Source organism: Globicephala melas, chromosome 20 (genome assembly GCF_963455315.2).
Source record: "Globicephala melas chromosome 20, mGloMel1.2, whole genome shotgun sequence".
In the NCBI taxonomy this organism is placed as follows: Eukaryota; Metazoa; Chordata; class Mammalia; order Artiodactyla; family Delphinidae; genus Globicephala; species Globicephala melas.
The window spans coordinates 17,949,189-17,966,638 of NC_083333.1; the positions used below are offsets into that span (position 1 = coordinate 17,949,189).

The 17,450-nt window shown below is 60.8% G+C and overlaps 1 protein-coding gene across 5 annotated transcripts; it reads right to left on the bottom strand.

Moving 5' to 3' along the window:
• Window positions 1–180: 180 nt before the first annotated feature.
• Window positions 181–16,749, bottom strand: TRPV2 (transient receptor potential cation channel subfamily V member 2). Of its 5 annotated transcripts, XR_009560368.2 has the most exons (16): window positions 16,534–16,749; window positions 14,926–15,162; window positions 12,895–13,028; window positions 10,779–11,072; window positions 9,871–10,169; window positions 8,166–8,339; window positions 7,613–7,768; window positions 6,974–7,069; window positions 6,088–6,158; window positions 5,455–5,620; window positions 5,257–5,323; window positions 4,838–5,163; window positions 3,800–3,927; window positions 2,910–2,989; window positions 1,287–1,476; window positions 305–1,180 (listed from the first exon to the last, which is right to left on the bottom strand). XR_009560368.2 is itself a non-coding variant. In XM_060290628.2 (15 exons), the coding sequence occupies exons 2-15, from the start codon at window positions 15,123–15,125 to the stop codon at window positions 1,382–1,384; spliced, it is 2,286 nt and encodes a 761-aa protein (XP_060146611.1). In that variant the 5' UTR covers window positions 15,126–15,162; window positions 15,662–16,522; the 3' UTR covers window positions 315–1,381. The 5 variants fall into 5 exon arrangements, 4 of the variants coding, with proteins under 4 accessions (XP_060146613.1, XP_060146612.1, XP_060146611.1 ...); XM_060290628.2 differs by lacking the exon at window positions 16,534–16,749 and adding an exon at window positions 15,662–16,522 and having other exon boundaries at window positions 315–1,476; XM_030861337.3 differs by having other exon boundaries at window positions 316–1,476; window positions 16,534–16,748.
• Between the last annotated feature and the right edge of the window lie 701 nt (window positions 16,750–17,450).

Sequence of the window (17,450 nt, forward strand, 5' to 3'; positions counted from 1 at the left end):
TGGGGGGCGGTGCCGTCTGCTCTCCCTGCACGAGCCTCTCCAGCCCCCTACGCTCCGACCCCCCTCCTCAGTCTCCTTCCTCCGTCCCCTCTCCCTCGGGACTCCTCCAGCTGTGCTCCGTCTCACCAGCGGCGAAACCTCCCTCCGTCCCAGCGTGGGAACAGGCTCGGCTCTTGCCACTTAAAAAACATTCAACCCGTGCACGCGCGTCTTACGAACACACATTACCCTAAGGGTGAAAACTGGAAAAGCGGTAGTGAGACATAGGTTTTTGAGCTGGTTTTAGAAATAAGCGTAGCATTTTAATGGAGGGAGGGGAGGCTTCTAGGGAGAGCCAAGCCTAGGAGTCAGACACACACGAGGTCCACCATCCTGCGCGAAGGATATACTGCAGGTGCCAAGGAGAGCAGGAGGCGTCTGCAAAACCGCGCGGAGGGCTGGGTGGTGCCAGCTAGGGCCCCCGTGGGCGCCGGGAGCCTCTCAAGCCTTCAGAGACGGGGGTAACTTGTTGCCCTTGTGTCTCAGGAAGGTCCCTCAGGCTTGGAAGGGTGGGAACTGCGCAAGAAGCCAGCGGGGAGAGGAGGCAATAATCCACAGCCTGAACTAAGTAAGCCCAGGAGCGCAAAGGCTTTGAGAGACGTCCTGGGGTGGCTTTAAGGGGCGTCTGGAGGCTGTGGGAGAGGAAGGACAGGCTGCTGTGCTTGCTGGTGTCCACCACCTCGCGTCTGCGGTGACAGCAGGCACAGCGCCTCGGCTAGCTGCCTGCACCCCGAAGAGGGCAGCTGGGGGGCGGTAGGTGAGGGTCCCTGTGCTCAGGAGAGGGCGGGAGCAGCCCGGCCCCAGACACAGATGTGAGCTCACAGAGACATGCAGACGCCGACCAGCTCAGGGGCCCAGTACCTTTTTATTTTTTTTAATTCTTTTTAATTTTATTTTTGGCTGCGTTGGTCTTTGTTACAGTGCGCGGGCTTTTGTCTAGTTGCATTGAGCGGGGGCTACTCTTCGTTGCGGTGCGTGGACTTCTCACTGCGGTGAGCTTCTCTTGTTGCAGAGCACGGGCTCTAGGCACGCGGGCTTCAATAGTTGCGGCACGTGGGCTCTAGAGACCGTTGTGGTGCTCGGTCTTAGTTGCTCCGCGGCATGTGGCGTCTTCCCGGACCAGGGCTCGAACCCGTGTCCCCTGCATTGGCAGGCGGATTCTTAACCACTGCGCCACCAGGGAAGTCCTGGGGCCCCGTACCTTTACTCAAATAATGTTTCCGGGAGAGTTAGCCACAAGAAATTACTTATTTATTTTTGCCACCGAAGTCTCTTGAGGTCCCAGAGCCAGTAGGTGGGGCTGGAAACATTCCGTGCTCTGTCCTCCCGGCCCCCTGCTGCATCAGTGGGACTCAAGGAGCTGGAGGGGCACATGGTCTTCCTCCACGGCACTGTCCTGGCTGGATTGGGAGGCCAGGGCTGGGTTCTTCAGGGCGCCTGTGAATGGGATGAAGGGAGTGTCCCCAGGACGCAGGCACCAGGGAAACAGGAGGGAGCCACGGCCATGAAACCACATCATGCCAGGGGACAGCAGCCTCGGGGTCCCCAGCAGTCCCTCTCCTGCCTCCCTGCTTCTGCAAGCATCTCTTGAACCCCTGCCAGGTGCCAGTCAGGGACCTCCTCCCAGGAGCTGAAAGCCCCTGCAGGTGACAGGCCTTTGTGTTAGAAACCAGAACAGCCGATGATGTGCTGAGGAGCCAGAGGGAGGGGAGCGTCAGGTGCTCAGACGAGAGAGGAGACCCCCCACGGCCCCCCGCCACCGGTGGGGAAGGTGGAGAAGGGACGCCCGGAAGGATGGAAGGGCACCTACAGAGACACGAGCCCGGGAAAGGAAGGGACGTGAGCACTGTGGAGGGACCGGCCGGCACATGGAGGGAGGTGCGGAGAGGGGGCTGGACAACGGCTCTGGGCCTTGACCCCGGGGGGAGGGGTGTGGCCTGCCAGGGAGTGGGAGGCGGTGTGTGGTGCGGCTGTGTGTAGTTTTCGTCTACGTACGAGGGACTGGAGTAGGACGAGCCTGGACTTAAAGCCTTGTCTGGGGTCCGGGTGCCAGCTGAGCAGCCCCCGCGTGGTGCAGACGTGGGAGAGGTGAGGCGCAGGGCAGAGGGGCCGGCGGCGGGACCGCAGCCACCGGAGGCCCCAGGACACTCAGCACCAGGGGGAGGGTGAGAGACCCGCAAGGCCCCCCGCCTGGCCAGGAGGGTGGGGCCGACTACAAGGCTGTTCCTGTTGGGGGCGTCCAGCTGGAGGCGGCGCGGGCGGGTGGGACAGGGAGTCGGGGCGGCGCGGGGCAAGATGAGGGACAAGGGGGCTTTCCGAGTCTTGCAGGGATGGGACGGCAGGACTCGGAGGAAGGGCGACACAGAGACAGGTGCGCAGGAAAGCTGTCGCTTCGCGAGGGCCGCGGTCAGGGACCCAGGAGCCCGGGCGGCCGGAGGAGACTCCACGCACGTACAGGGTCTCGGGTGGCCACGGCAAGTGGAGGGGTGGGAAAGAGCACGAGAAAGGAGAGGAGGGGGGACGAAGCCTTGAGGTGGGTGCCTGCCGGCCGTGGAGGGGGACGAAGGAGTCGGGGTGGAGGGGGCCAGCGCCACCCTAGAATGGAGGGGACGCGGGCCTGATGGGGACAAAGGCGGATGAAGTGGCCTCTCAGCGGTGTGGCGGCAGCGAGGCTGGCCTGTCGGGGCGGAGCCACGGGGCTGGGGGGGCCTCCCTAACTTGTCCCCCTGCTGGCGGAGGAGGGAGGGGAGGGTGCCCAAGAGCCGGTTTCCCAGGCGACGGGGGGGGGGGACGGGAATAGGGGGGAAGCGCCGCTTTAAGGGGCAAACCCTTTACACACACACACACACACACACTCCACAGCTACTCACCAGGGCTGCCTGGCCCCGAGGGCTCCTCACGCACCGTGGGCAGCGTCTGATCCCACGCAGCCCAGTTCACCTCCTCTACCCTGCGGGCCACAGGGCAGCTGTGAGGCTCCAGGAGGCCGAGGCCGCAGCGTGCTCTGCCCCAGGAGAGGGGCCCCCAGGGCTGTGAGGAGGACGGGGCTTCTCTCCGCAGGACACTGGGCCACCCAGCAGCCCCCCGCGAGCCCCGTCCTCTCGGCTCTCAGACTGCCGCCCCGGCCAGGCGCCCACCGCGGGGAACAGGTGTCTGTCCCCTCTGGCTGTTCACGGCGACCTGGGTTGCCCCCAGCATCCAGAGAGGAGTTTAGATCAGCTGGATCTGTGTGTTCCCAGGTTCCGGGGCCCTTTCACGGCTACTCTACGTGGCTAAGACCCACCGCCCTTGCTTGGCTGCTACCTCAGGAAAGTGTGTTGCTGGCCGAGCACTTGTCACCAGGTTCCCGCCCCCATGGGAGCGTCTGCTCTGCGTGGAAGGGTTTGTAGCCTCCGTGGTCAGGACGGGGGCGTTGGGAGGACAGAGCAGACCAGCCAGGGCAAGCTTAGCATGCTCTAACCCGAGGATGCCTCTGGCTTCTTGGCCTCCTCACTGTGCCCCATTTCAGGCCAGAAGGAGTCGGTCAGGGACCACTGGGGAGGGACCTCCAGTTTCAGTCAGTGGGACAGGAAGGTGACCAGACAGGAAGAGCAGGCAGTGGAGGCCAGGCCTATGAGATCCAGCATCGCTGACCTCGCCTGTCCAGGGCAGAGTCCCCTGGCGCTCCGAGGCCCTGCCTTTCCCACCAGACCTGACTCCTAGCCGCTGTCGCCTGGTTTTCAGCAAGGTCCCCAGGCCACCCCCCAGCCTCTCCACTCACCTGAAGCACCAGCGCTCGTCGGGGAGACCGTCCGGCCTGGTGCCAACTGTCAGTCTCACCCCTGCCCGCTGCTTCTTCCTCCTGCACCACCAGTAGCCGTTCTCCATCTCCAGGACAGAGATGGCTTTCTGGGGACAAAGGATACATCAGACAGAGTAGCCAGCACTTTACAGTAGAACTCTGCATCTGCTAAGTGCATGGATTTGAGTCCAGCCCCGAGGTTTGATTACGTATGTGGTGTCAGGCCCTGTATCCCTCTGAGTCTCTTTCCCACTTACAGACTGAGGCCAATATGCCTTGGGTGGTTGCTGGGAAGTCGGCATGTGACGAGCGCCCTACAGTTCCTTGCAATTGCAACGTTACAGGTTCTAGAATTCCACCAGGTATGGAACGTCACATGTGCCTGCTGCTATCACACAAGCGAGCTGGGGGCGGGGGGCAGGCACAGAACTTTGCAGGTGAGGGGCTTGCCCAAGGTCAACGGTGAATTGGTCACACAGTCCAGCCCCCGCGGGCGAGGTTCTCCCTGCACCAACTGCCTAGGCCCACCCCCGACCCTCCCCAGTCAAGAAGCAGCTCTTGCTTCCACGGCAGGCAGGTGCCACATGAGCTCCCAGCTACCCGAGCCCCTGCTCCCAAAGCTCCTGCAGCCTGGGCCAGCTCCAGGATCGCGCATCCCGCCTGCCTCGTCCACCAAGCCTGCCCCACGGAACAAGCGACGAAGGGGGCTATATGAGGGCGGGGTCTCCGTCTCGTTCTCCGCCGGGTCTTTAGAGCCTAGAACTGTGCCTAGCCCTGCACTAGGCTCTCAGGAAGCACTTAATACTAATGATGACGGTGGCTAACACGCTGAGCACCTACTGTGTGCCAGGCACCGCCCTCAGCCCTTACTGCAGCCTCACATCAGCCCTGCGCAGGAAGGAGTGGCCGAGGGAGGCCCCGAGAGGGCCGGACCCACTCGGGGACCCAGCTCAGTGGGTTCTGCGCACTCCTGCCGGGCCTGGAACGCTGGAGGGGACGGGGCACCTCGCCGGGCACCTGCAGCTTCCAGATGCTCCAGCTGTCGCTGGCGACGCTGCTGACGGTCTCGCTCATGAGGGCGACGAGCATGTTGAGCAGCAGGACGTAGGTGAGCAGCACGTGGGTCAGAAGCAGCAGCAGCGCCACCCCACGGAAGCGCAGCTGGGCCTGGACGGCCAGCTCGCCCATGCCGATGGTGAACTTGAACAGCTCCAAGGAGGCGTCCAGGACGCCCTCGTACGGGGCCGTGCTGCCCTCCGTGTCCCCCTTTCCCGCCACCTCCGTGGTGTTGGAGCCCGCAGGGGCCCCGGAGTCCCGGGCCTCCCGGCTCAGGCTCACCAGTGCTGAGGAGATAGGCAGGGGGTCCTCAGCCTGGGGAGACCAGCAGGCAGCCTCGAGGGGGCGCAAGGAGTGGGTGGGGGACGGGGGGCCTTTACCTACAGCGAAGCCGAAAAGGAAGACCAAGTAGACCAGGAGGAAGCGGAGCAGGTCCCGCAGGATGACCTAGAAGGCGCGAGCCGGTGGGGGGTTCAGCTTTGGGGAGTTACCTGCCTGCCGGGCCCACGAGGAGCCCCCCGGGGTGCGGTGTCCAGCCCTGCCCGGTCTGGCTGCACGGGGCCACCCCTGCCTCTCACCTTCTGGATCATGACACTGTAGATGCCCGTGTGCTGCAGGCCGCGCGTGTAGTACAGCAAGTTCAGCCAGCCCAGCGCCAGCGAGCACACGAGCAGGGGCAGGTACCACTCGATGGCCAGGAAGCACAGCACCTGGGACAGCACGGTGAGCAGCGCCTGGACCAGGCTGCGTGGAGGCAGGGCGGGGTCAGCTCGCGGGCCTCCTGTGGCCAGCACTGACCCCCGCTGCCGCTGCCTCCGCGGTCTCAGAGATGAGAAGGTCCGCCTCTGTCTGGGACTGGATCCAAGCATCCTGACCTCCACCTCGGGCAAGGCATTCAACCCCCGTGGGCCTCAGTTCCCTCCCCCATACAACGGGGGTAACAGTAGTAACGCCCGCCTCGGAGAGTGTCGGCGAGGATTCAGGGAGACACGCGTGTGTAAAGACTTCAGGCTCCACTGGTGCGGAGCGAGGGCTCGGTCGATGTGACTACCATGCTCAGGGCCCGGACCGGACAGCAGCCCGACTCCGGGGTCTGGCCTGTGAGCTGCTCCCAGCCTCCTGGAGCTCCCTGGCCCAGGGTCCTCACCCCCAAAGCCGGCCTGGTGCCCTCTCCCAGGCAGGAGATGGGGGAGGAGTGAGGGCGCACGTACAAGAGGATTTCAAAGTAGCTGTCCATGAACGAGATCCAGATGAACAGACGGCGCCTCCAGAAGTACCACAGCTGCGGGGGAAGGAGGAGGACAGGCCGTGACACCTGCTCTCCAGGCCACAAGCAGCCCCGCTGCCCTCAGGGCCGCCGGCCGGCCTGCTTGTAAAAGTCTCGCCAGGACCACCTCAGGGGCTCGGGCGGCAGCTTTGAATTTTTGGGGTGCTCATGAGTCCTGCTGGTAGCTGAGAAAGTTTGGACCCTGTTTCCAAAAAGTGCAGAGACCCAGACAATGCCAGGGGCCTGCTGTCTCCCTGTGGGTCCAGGTGGAGGGCTCACACTCCGCGTAGTGAAACAGGCTCCTTTCCCTCCCCCGCCCCGGCCTCACAGGGACCACCGGCTGCTCCAGCCAACCTGGCCTCGGTGCCTACGTCCTGCCCACCCTCCAAGACTCACTCCAAGAGTCTCAGTGCCACGGCCCAGCCTGTCTCCTGCAAGCTGGCAGCATCTTGCCCTGAAGAGGCCGTGCTGGAGGCACTGGGCTGAGTTCCCCCTGCCGCCACCCTTCTGTGCTCCCCAAGTGAGGAATGAGCCAGGGACCTGGGGTCAGGGGCTTCCAGCTCCATTCCCAGGGGGGCAGAGCCGGCACTGCCAAGGAGTCATAGGAGATATCTGCTGCCCCGTGGGCACCCCAGAAAGCACAGCAGGGAGGGTACCCAGCCCAAAAGGCAAGGCCAGAACCTTCGGCCCTCAGCTGCCCTGAGGCTGGCCAGGATGGGACCAGGTGTGGGATTCAGCTTCCCGTACATGGAGAGACTGTCGTGAACTCACTCTCAGGCTGCTTGTAGCAGAATTCCAGGTTTGAGGTGGGGGATGTGAGGAACCCTCACCTGGCCCATGAGGATGTTGGCCCCCACAAGCAGCATCAGGATGTGGCCCAGCAGCAGCATGGAGTTCCCAGCAGTTCCTTCCAGCGGGAGGAAGTCCTGCACGAAGACACACTCGGGTCAGGCCTGGGGTCCCCCACAGCAGCTCCCCGCTGAGAGCGAGGCTGGGGGCCCATTGCTCGTGAGAGCTGTGGGGAGGCCCCCCGAGCAGCAGAGCAAACATGGGCTCTGGAGCCAGACTCCCTGGGTTCAGATCCCAACTCCACCACTCACAGCCTGTGTGACCCTGGGTAAGTTCCTTAAACTCTCTGTGCCTTCCTTCCCTCAACTATAAACTGGCAATGATAAGAGTTCATCATCTCAGAGGGTTGTTGTGAAATTAATTAAATACGTTAACACACGTCGTCAGTCACTTGAATACTTTCTCACGTGTGCTGCACACTGAGTGAGTAGTAGTATTGTTGTTGTTACTACTATGTTGTTACTTCCGTATCATGACCAGCTGTGTAAGCGCCGTGGGCAGGCCACCAAGCGGTCCGGCCTCCGGTCAGCATTTGCAGGACGGGGTTGTAATCCCTGCCCCATCTTCTGCCAGGATTGTTTCCAGGAGGCCTCCCCAGGATGTGCCCCTCCCTGCCTTGCCTTGTCCAGGGCAGGCTGGTGGTAGGTGACAGCGGTGAAGATGGACATGTAGGTCAAGTAACACAGGAAGTTGAAGAGGAACCTGGGGATGAGCAGATTCCACTTCACCTGCAGCAGTTTGTTCAGCGGCTCCAAAACCACCATTCGGTGCCGGTGCTGGGATGGGAAGGCGAGAGCCAGAGGTGCATTCAGCAAGTACACGTGGAGGCACCAGGGGAGAGCGGAAAGGGTGCGGAGCCCCGAGCGACCCCTCCCCGCCGGCCGCCACCCCACCCTCGTGGCTGTGGAGTGACAAGTCCAGAGCAGGTGCTGGTCAACAGAGAAGCCCCCAGTGGTAGCCACCGGGACCCCGGTGTGACCCCTGTGTCGGGTGGGACCGGCCTGTGTGGAGCGAGCGTGTGCCCAGCGGCCGGGTGCACACGTGCGGCCACACCCCGACTGTTCGGTTAAAGGGCAGGGGCGGCCCTGCAGGCAGCCCCGAACTGTGGACCTTGCAGGGAGCTCTGCCAGGCCCCCTACGCACACCCCCGCCCCTGGGGTGAAGCAGGCTCACCGGGCTTTGGCAATGAAAGGCGATGATCTCCAGCACTGAGTTCTCCTCCCAGCTGTCCACAGAGGCCAGGTCATACAGCGACACCCGCACAGGCCCGTAGGACCACTCCGTGAACTTGCGGGAAAGGGACTGGCACGGCCCCGGGAACTCCCGCTGCAGGATGTGTCTGAGAATCTACAGGGCAGGCACGTGAGCTTGGCGTGCACAGAGCTGCTCACCGCCCAGACACGCGTACATGCCCTGCACCCACGGGTCCTTGCGCATATGAACTCTTACACAGGTCCACGCACACTCAGCCACCACGTAGACACTCCCACCCACCCGCCTTTGCCAGCCTGCCTCTTCCTTCCGCACTCCTGCCCCAATGCCTCTTTCCTGGACACTCATATGGCCGAGGGACCCCCAATCCAAGGGTCCTTAAGGCCCCATGAGATCAGAGGCTACCAGTTACACACGTGTGTGCACGTTTGTGGCCAGAGTCTAGAGCTTTCAACAGACTAGAAGCCACCCCTAACCCGGACAGCTCCAGAAGCAATTTGGTCTTACAAATGAGGAATGGTGGGGAGGCTTCCCAGATGGGGCAGCGGCTTCCATAGGCCACACAGCCATGCCTCTAGACGGCAAAGAGAGGTACCCACACCCCAGGGACCTTGGAGGGCAGGAAAAAAACATAAAACTTCCGCTTATGTTTATTTTTATCTTAACCTTTAAAAATACCTGTGTTCTGAGCATTGGGCCCTGTGTCGGCTGTGTGGGTTGTAAGCTCCGCTAATAATAAGGATCAGACAACAGGAAGGTCTTTGGGGAAAAAGTAAAGCTGGATCATGCTTTTCTTTTTTTTTCTCTTTTGCCGAGCGGCTCTTAGTTCCCCAACCAGGGATTGAACCCGGGCCCTCGGCAATGAAAGCAAAGAGTCCTAACCATCGGAACACTAGGGAAGTCCCTCGTGCTTACTCTTTATAAGAGTAACCTATAACTTTCAGATAAATCAAAGCTTTAGGCATTCAAAATCAAACTGCAAAAGAAAAGTCTGGAAGCAAATATGGATAGGGAATATACACACTCACGTGCACACCTACACATGCACACACACACACACAGTTTTAAAACCTTGTAGAAGGAATTAAGCAATAGCAAAACCAAAGAAAAGATAACACTTGGATACATAAAAATGTAAAAATTCTGTGTCGCAAAAAATGCCACAAAAATTTTTTTAATGTTGAACTGGGAGAAAAATTTGCAACTGTTATAGTGAACAAAATGATGATAACGTTCGTTATCAAGAACACTTAGCCATCAATACGAAGAAAACCTGAGAGCTAAGAACATGACAAGACTGTCTCCTAATCAAGAAACCCAAGTGACTTAAAAAATCCCTGGGAGTTCCCTGATGGTCCAGTGTTTAGGACTTGGTGCTTTCACCGCCGTGACCTGGGTTGAATCCCTGATCAGGGAGCTAAGATCCCGTAAGCTGCGCAGCCAAAAGAAAATAAATAAATAAAATAAAATCCCTGTTTAAAAATGTAATATATTCAAAAAAAAATGTAATATATTCATTCTGTAGCTCACATATAATTTATCAGTAAACACACACACAGGAGAGGTGCATGCTGAAACTGTTCTGAGCTAGACACCACCCCAGGCTCTTCCTGCAGAAATCCCGGGTTGAGTCCTGCTGCTTCCTGGAAAGGGGCTGGCCACTCACCTCAATTTTGCCCTCCTTGGCGGCCAGCTTCAGGGGCGTGAGGCCCTGCAGGTTGGGGATGTCCTCGAGCCGCACCGTGGGGCAGAGGCGGGCCCCCGCCTGGAGCAGCCCATCGTACATGCGGGTCACCATCTCCGTGTTCTCGGCCGAGTCGTCTGCGATCATCACCAAGGCGTGCAGGGCCGTGTTGCCCAGCGAGTCGGCGGCCTGCAGGCTGGCGGGCTGGTGCGGGTTCTCCAGGAGGTAGGTCACCACGTCCCACTGCTTGGTGCACGCGGCCAGGGAGAGGGGCATCTCGCCTGGGGGCCGAGGGGACAGCTTGGGCCTTGGGCCTCCCAGCATCCACCCGCCTGCTTCTCACCCTCCCTGGACCTCCTTGAGGTGGGTCAGGCGCCCACAGGAGAGGATGCGCACAGCCTTGGGGTCCCGGGCCCACCCAGGCCAGTGCAGTGAGCGGAGAAGGCCCCGGGCCCCGCATCCTCCTAGGAGCCCCAGTCAAGGTGGCTCTGTCCAGCTCTGACCCAAGGGAGAGGGGCCCAAAGCTCTTCACCATCTAAGGGAGCAGAACGGGAGCCTGCCAACCAGGGTTCCCGCCCCTCGCCTCTTTCTCTTTGCTTTGCCGGGGCCTAGACACCCCTTTCTTCAGGCCCCATCTGGTCTAGTCTCCTCACACACCAGTTCTACGCCCCCGTTCCCCTGCCCTGGTCTGAGCTCATGTGTGGTGAGCTTCCTTGGCCAGACAAGGATAAAACACCTCTTAAGACAAACTGCTTTTGCAGGCGGCCTAGCTATTAGAAGCATGAGCCTCAGGGTCAGACAGATCTGGGTTTAAGGGTCACATTAACCCTGTGACCTTGGGCAAGGCCTTACCCCCTCTGCAGCTCAATTTATCCAAGAAGGCTCCTCACCGAAGTAGAAGCAGGTCTCTTGGCTTTTCTTCTGGAAGAACTGGCCACAGGCCCGGGCATGCACGTCAGCCCCATTCTCCACCAGGAGCTTCACACACGGCAGGCTCCTCTTCTCGATGGCGATGTGCAGGGCGCTGTGGCCTCGGTAGTACTCATCTGTGCACTGGGCGTTGACCAGAGGCCGAGGATTGCCCAAGTCCCGGTCAATCTGCAGCAGCGGCTCAATGCAGGCGTTGGTTCCGTCCCGAAGGTTCAGCATGGCCTTCATCAGGCATGTCTTCCCCGTGGAGCCCTCTGTGGGAGGAGGGGGGGGCACCGTGGTGCTCAGGCCACCCACCCGCCTGTACAGTGAGCCCATGCCCCAAAGTACCCCGGCTGGCTGGAGGGAGCTAAGACTCGAGCCAACAGGTGTTAGAATACCAACAGGTATGACTATAGTTTCTGCCCTAGAAATTAAGTTTCTAAGACAGAGTTCGTCATGTGTGCAACACTATCTACACGAGAACATGTGGAGCAGTATTTCTTTTTTTTTAATTTTTAAATTTATGGTTGCATTGGGTCTTCGTTGCGCACGGGCTTTCTCTAGTTGCAGTGAGCAGGGGCTACTCTTCGTTGTGGTGCACGGGCTTCTCATCGCGGTGGCTTCTCTTATTGTGGAGCACGGGCTCTAGGAGCACAGGCTTCAGTAGTTGTGGCTCGTGGGCTCTAGAGCACAGGCTCAATAGTTGTGGCGCACGGGCTTAGTTGCTCCGCAGCATGTGGGATCTTCCCGGACCAGGGCTCGAACCCATGTCCCTGCATTGGCAGGTGGATTCTTAACCACTGCGCCACCAGGGAAGCCCTGGAGCAGTATTTCTTAAGTGGCTCTACCACTTAATGCCTCTGTCTTTTCTGGGCAAGTCACTTGGCCTCCTGTTTATTTATTTATATCTTTGGCTGCACTGGGGCTTCGCTGCTGCGCACCGGCTTTCTCTAGTTGTGGTGAGCGGGGGCTACTCTTTGTTGTGGTGTGTGGACTTCTCATTGCGGTGGCTTCTCTTGTTGCGGAGCATGGGCTCTAGGCGTGCAGGCTTCAGTAGTTGTGGCGTGCGGGCTCAGTAGTTGTGGCGTGCGGGCTCAGTAGTTGTGGCTCATGGGCTCTAGAGCACAGGCTCAGTAGTTGTGGCCCACTGGACCAGGGATTGAACCCGTGTCCCCTGCATTGGCAGGCAGATTCTTAACCACTGCACCACCAGGAAAGCCCCTTGGCCTCTCTTAACCTCAGTTTTCCTCACTGTAAAATGGGACCCTTCAGGGTTATTGTAAGGATCACATGGAATTATATACAAAATTCTTAGCCCACAGAGGGCCTGGCACACAGTGTGTTGAGGCTGAAAACTACACACAACCTAAATGGCCACCAATAAGGGGTTAGTTAAGTAAATTGTGGTAAATGTACAGGATGGGAAACTCTGCAGGTTGTTACAGTGACTGAGTTAGAGGCCTGTGTACTGAAATGGACTAAGTTGGGGGAAAGCCCATTACAAGCACATCATTATGTATTTACATCAATGGCATGACCCCATTTATGTAAATATATGCCTAATGTATTTAAACAGTTTGAAAGTATGTACCCCAAATCATTATCAGGGGTCCAGGATGACAGACAGTTTTTATCCTCAGCTTTATACATTTCATTACTATTTGAACCTTCTAGAAGGCACACATGTTCTTTTCCTAATCAGATATCCCCAAACAATACAGATATTTAGATTTGGGGCAAAGAATGCTCTGAGATGGATAAAGTGTAAGGTACGTGTATTAGATCTCAGCGATGCTGCTACTGAAAAAGAGAGAGAGACAGGGAAAGGCTGCATTGAGGAAGGCCGTGAACATCCCTCCATTCGGCCACTGAAGCGGCTGAGGGCGGCAGACACAGGCTGGGAGCCGGTGGGGTGAGTGGAAGAGGGAGTGGGCTGTCCTCGCTCTGTCAGCAGGGCCCCTGCAGTCATCCTGGCAGGAGGGCTGCTAGAACTCCGCCCCTGCTCGCCCCTCAGTTCCTGACTGAGGCCAACACCCAGCGGGAGCCTGGTCTCAGCACAGCACACGGCGGCTCTGGCCCGAGCAGCAGGCCTACCTGTGTACTCCGAGTCCGTGAGGTACTTGCTGGTCCGGCGCAGGTACTCTGGTAGCCCCACCAGATCCTCGGGGACCCCCCGGGCCACCACGCTGAAGAGCCGGTCACGGTCGAAGCGGTTTGGGTCTGGTTGGCTGTGGGGGGATGTGGTTTGTGACTGACGCTGCAGGAGAGCCCTGGACCCCCAGAAAGTCCTGCTTCCCAGGGAGCCTTTTCTGGGGCCCAGGAGCCCCTTTTGAGAGCCTCTACGCACCCAGGCAGACCAAGGAGACCGCAAGTGCTCAGACCCGCGGAGCAGGGGGCTCTGTCTGGGGCACCGGACCACGCATCCTGACTGCAGGCGTCTCCTGTCACTCGCCAGGTGCTCGCAACAGCCTCATTATCCATTTCAGCACAGGAGCTCGTCATGGCTCTTGAGCTGGGCTCTGGGGCGGGGCGGGGCTACCGGAGGTGCCCACAGACTGTTGGGGGCCGTACGTGCCGCTGGCCTCAACAAGAAAATCAAGAAAAGCCCCACATCCTCTCCGAAACCATCTATGGACGAACAATGGAGTACCTGCCCCTTTGGCCCTCACTTCTGCCCTGCGTGAGTAATCTCTATTTTCTCCATCAGACAAACAAGGAGGTAGAGTAACTTTCCCAAAGTCACACGGTGCAGAGCTCACGGGGTGTGGGATGCTGGCTGTTCAACTAACTCTAGACCCCGACTCCCAACCCCAGAGAGACTCCAGGCTGGACAGACGGAGGTTTCTCAGAGACGTGGGGTCCAGAGCGGACACCAGACACTCACAGAATTTTCCTGAGAAGCCACACCTCCGGGAAAGGCCCCAGGAGGTGCTGGTAGCCCTTCTGAATCCAGCGTGTGTGGGCATCCCCGCCTGGGCTCGCCCCTGGGGCTCCTGGTACCACGACCAGCAGAAAGGAAGGGACAAGAAAGGGGGGACTGTTTGATGCTTTGGGGACCCTCAGGTCTGCCATGGAATGGATTAACCAAGAAAGGGTTGGGGGCTCTGATGAGTGGGACTATTGGGATCAGTCGTGTTTTAAGCCATGATCCAGCAGACCACGCGGCCACGACGTGACCAATAGGTCACTGCGGCTGACTGGTGGGTCCCGTGGTCAGTCCGGCCAGGGGAAGTGGCTATTTGGACAAAGCACTTCCTGTCACAGGGAGGCATCACGGTCCTGGTATAGGGAGGCCCCACGGGAGCACAGATTGAAGCACCAAAGGGCATCGAGGGGCCGGTTCTGCCTCGGGCAGCCTCTCCCCGTTCCCAGAAGCTTTGCAAGCATCCTCTCCTGACCTGGTCTGAACCTGACCTCGGGCCTGCAGCACAGACAGGACAGGCGGCTCTGCGCTGGGAGGCCGAGGCTGGGGGCTGAGTCCCAGGCATGAGCAGGGAGGGCGGGGCTTCCCTGGCAGAGTGCTGCCTGGCCCACGCACGTTCTCCAGCCTCGCATGTCGGACCTCACAGTGCGGGGATCCAGGTGCACCCTTCCCCCACACCCACAGGACCGGAGGTGGCGCTCCCGCGAGAGTGGCTCCCACAGTCTGAATTAGAAGACATCACGGGAAAGTCACAGTGAAGGTGGCTCTGAGCAGAAGGCCACCATCCTCAATCCCCAGAGTCCACGACCCCAGGGCAACAGGTCCAGCCTTGGAGCAGAGCCCGGGAACACCTGGGACATTTCCAGATGTCCTTGATTCTCTTGGACTGGAGCATGGATCTTGCTAGCACCCCCCGCAGGGACTGTGGCTGGGAAGGGGACGTGCCAGGAGGGGAAAGAGTATGTCCCTACAAGAAGAACACAACCCCAGGAGACAGAAGGCCAAGAGTGGGGAAGGTTCTGGAAGGAGCAGCCCCAGAGAGCAGAGCAGTGTTCAGCCTGTCGGGCCCAGGAGCCATCAGAGCCAGACCCAGGACCCCCAAGGCTGTGGCACAGGGGCACTGGGGCTGGGCTAGACCACCCAGTCTGACTCTGCTGGAGGTGAGGCCCCCGGGCTTCCCCCCGCCCCGCTTGCTGCCTCACCTGGCACCTGCCCCCTTTCGGAAGCTGAGGTTCACTTTGATCTGAGGCGAGAAGTTCCGGTCCTCGCCCTGGAATGGTGACTCCATGGGGGGTGGCCCGGCACCGCTGCCCAGTTTTCCTTTGTCCACCTGGGCACCATCTTCTTGGCCTCCATCTGACGTCTCGAGCCTGAAAGCGGGCGGGCTGGAGGGCGAGGACATCCTAAGGGGAGGAGGCTGCTCCTTCCGGCTGGAACCTCTGTGGGGACAGAGATGTCAGAGGCATCTGCTTCTCCCAGCAGGAGTGGGGGCAGGAGGGCTGGCTGAGGCCCAGGCCCAGAGAGGTTTAGAAGCTGGGTACAAGCAGACCAGCCGCCAGCCGGGAGCTCGGCCCGGCAGGAGCAGGGAGGAGAGCAGGAGGGAGGGCCAGGATCTGCTGGAGGAACAGGGGCCACAGCTGTCCCTGACCTTCCCTCTGGGACTTCCTGATCCCTGAGAGGCCACAGGCCCTGGTCCGAAAACATCTTGCTCAGTGGCCAATATTTACATCAAAAAAAAAAAATGCAGATTTGGGTGGGGCAGGTCGCTCAACCTCCCACACAGGGGGTGTGGGGTGATCTGGGGAAACCGTTGGAAACCCCCTGGCCTATCAAACCCCTCATTTTGCTGCCAGGAGGACCAGGGCTCAGAAAGGGGAAGTGACTCTCCCAAGGTCCCAAGCTGCTGGCAGAGCCTAGTCTGAAACCACCGCGGCCTACCGTGAGGTTCCTCTGCAGTTCTCAAAACCTTTCAGGGCCCATCTGTACTTGCAGTTTCTGAGGAGTGCCACCTCGGTGTGCCTTAGGGTCTCTAGGGGCTTCACAGCAGGAGGGAGACGCCTCGCTGGTGCCCAAGCCCCCCTCGCCCAGCAGCTCCCCGGCAGGCCCGAGGCCAGGCTGGGGAGCTCAGCGCACCCTCCGGGGAGAGCTGAAACCACAGCCGCCAGCGCTCGCCAGGGCGTGGCCCCAGGGCGGGGAGGGGGAAGCCCCGGGGGCCCCCCCAGTGGATGGGCAGAAGGAAGGCAAATGAGTCCAGAGCTGGGGAGGGGGGAGACAGCGGGGCTGGCAGGGAGGAGAAGGGGGCAGGGAGCGGAGCAGAGCTTGGGGACGGGAAGCGGAGGGTGGGAGGGTCAGGGCCTGGACCATCTTCTGCGCAGCTTCAGCCCCGGGGGGGCGGGGGGCCGGCGGGGGGCATCTTCCCACAGCAGCAGGAGAGCCCAGGGCCTGTCGACTGCCTCATCATGCAGTTTCGACCTCGCGTCTTTCTGCCCACCCTGGGGCGTCCTTCCCGGGCCACACGCCATTCAGCCTGGCTGATGTCCCCAGCCCCTCACCATTCTGCCTCCCAGCCCTGCTCCCAAGTCTCCGCAGCAACAGCTGTCTGCCCAGCCGCTGCACCACCGGACCCCCCATCCTCCCGGCCGGGGAGGAAGGATCTGGTAGGCCAGGTGGAGAAGAGAGCCGGAGCCCCTCGAAGACCCTGGCTCAGGGCTGGGGGAGCAAGGCGCCCACCCAGGCTTCCCGGCCGCCACCCTTCACCGTCAGGATTCGGGGCCCGGGCCCCTGGGAAGCCCGCATCATCCCTGACTCACCGGCTCGGCGGAGGCTGCGCGCGGCGCGTCCGGGCGGGCGGCGGAGCTGCCGAGGAAGTGCGTAGGGGGCGCAGAGTGGCTGGGAGCCCCGCGAGCCGGCTGGGTCCGTCGGCGTTCCGCACGCTCAGCCCACCCGGCCCGCGCGCCTGGCCGCAGCGGGGTCAGCTCTCCCGCGGCAGGGCCCGCTGGCCGGGAGACTGACCCTCCGCACCATGGGCCACACCCTCTCTGGGGAGACACGCCCCTCCTCCCACCCGCCCCCACCCCACTGCCTGCTGCTGAGGCCCCCAGATGCGGGGGGCAGTCTGAGGCAACCCTTGGGTGCGGGGCCCTGCCTCGGGGGGAGCTGGCGTGTCGCATGGGGCGGGGAGGGGACTCGCCCCACTGCACGGACATCCGCCCCTCCCCTTCCCCACCACTTGCCCCCCAGCGGCCATGTGGCTCAGCCTGGGAACTCGTTGACCCGTCGCAGGGCAGGGAGAGCTGATGTGAACGCCCCCCGGAGAGGAGAGACTCAGCCCAGCACCTCTCCCTGGAAATGCACCCCGCCCACCCGACCTTCCGGGGCCTTCCCCCAGCCCCCCAGCCCCCCAGCCAGGGGCCCTGACGGCCGCTGCCTTCCTTCCCTGAGCTAAAGGCGCTTCCAGCACCAGCCAGCAGGGGCGGACAGGAGGCCGACTTGGGCTTCGAAATTAGACCTCCCTTCCAGACCAGCCCTGGTCCAGACTCAGCGCTGGGACTTGGGGACGCAGCCACCATCCAAGTAAGTATCCAGCCCTAGGTCACCTCCCTCTCCCTCACTCCTAAAATCCAAGCCGTCAGGATCCCCACACCCGGCAAACCTACCAATTTGTCTCTATCTCTGCCTGATCCAAGCAACTATCATCCCTGCCGGGGAGACCACAGCTGCCTTCAAG

What these genes read in the sequence shown, in the direction of transcription:
- TRPV2 (XM_060290628.2), bottom strand. Translation starts at nt 15,125, where the DNA reads ATGTCCTCGCCCTCCAGCCCGCCCGCTTTCAGGCTCGAGACGTCAGAT. An exon ending in AGAGACCTGCTTCTACTTCG is followed by an intron (nt 10,170 to 10,778) that starts GTGAGGAGCCTT and finishes CTCGGCCCCCAG; the next exon opens with GCGAGATGCCCCTCTCCCTG. An exon ending in GGAGCATCTGGAAGCTGCAG is followed by an intron (nt 3,928 to 4,837) that starts GTGCCCGGCGAG and finishes CTTTGTCCCCAG; the next exon opens with AAAGCCATCTCTGTCCTGGA.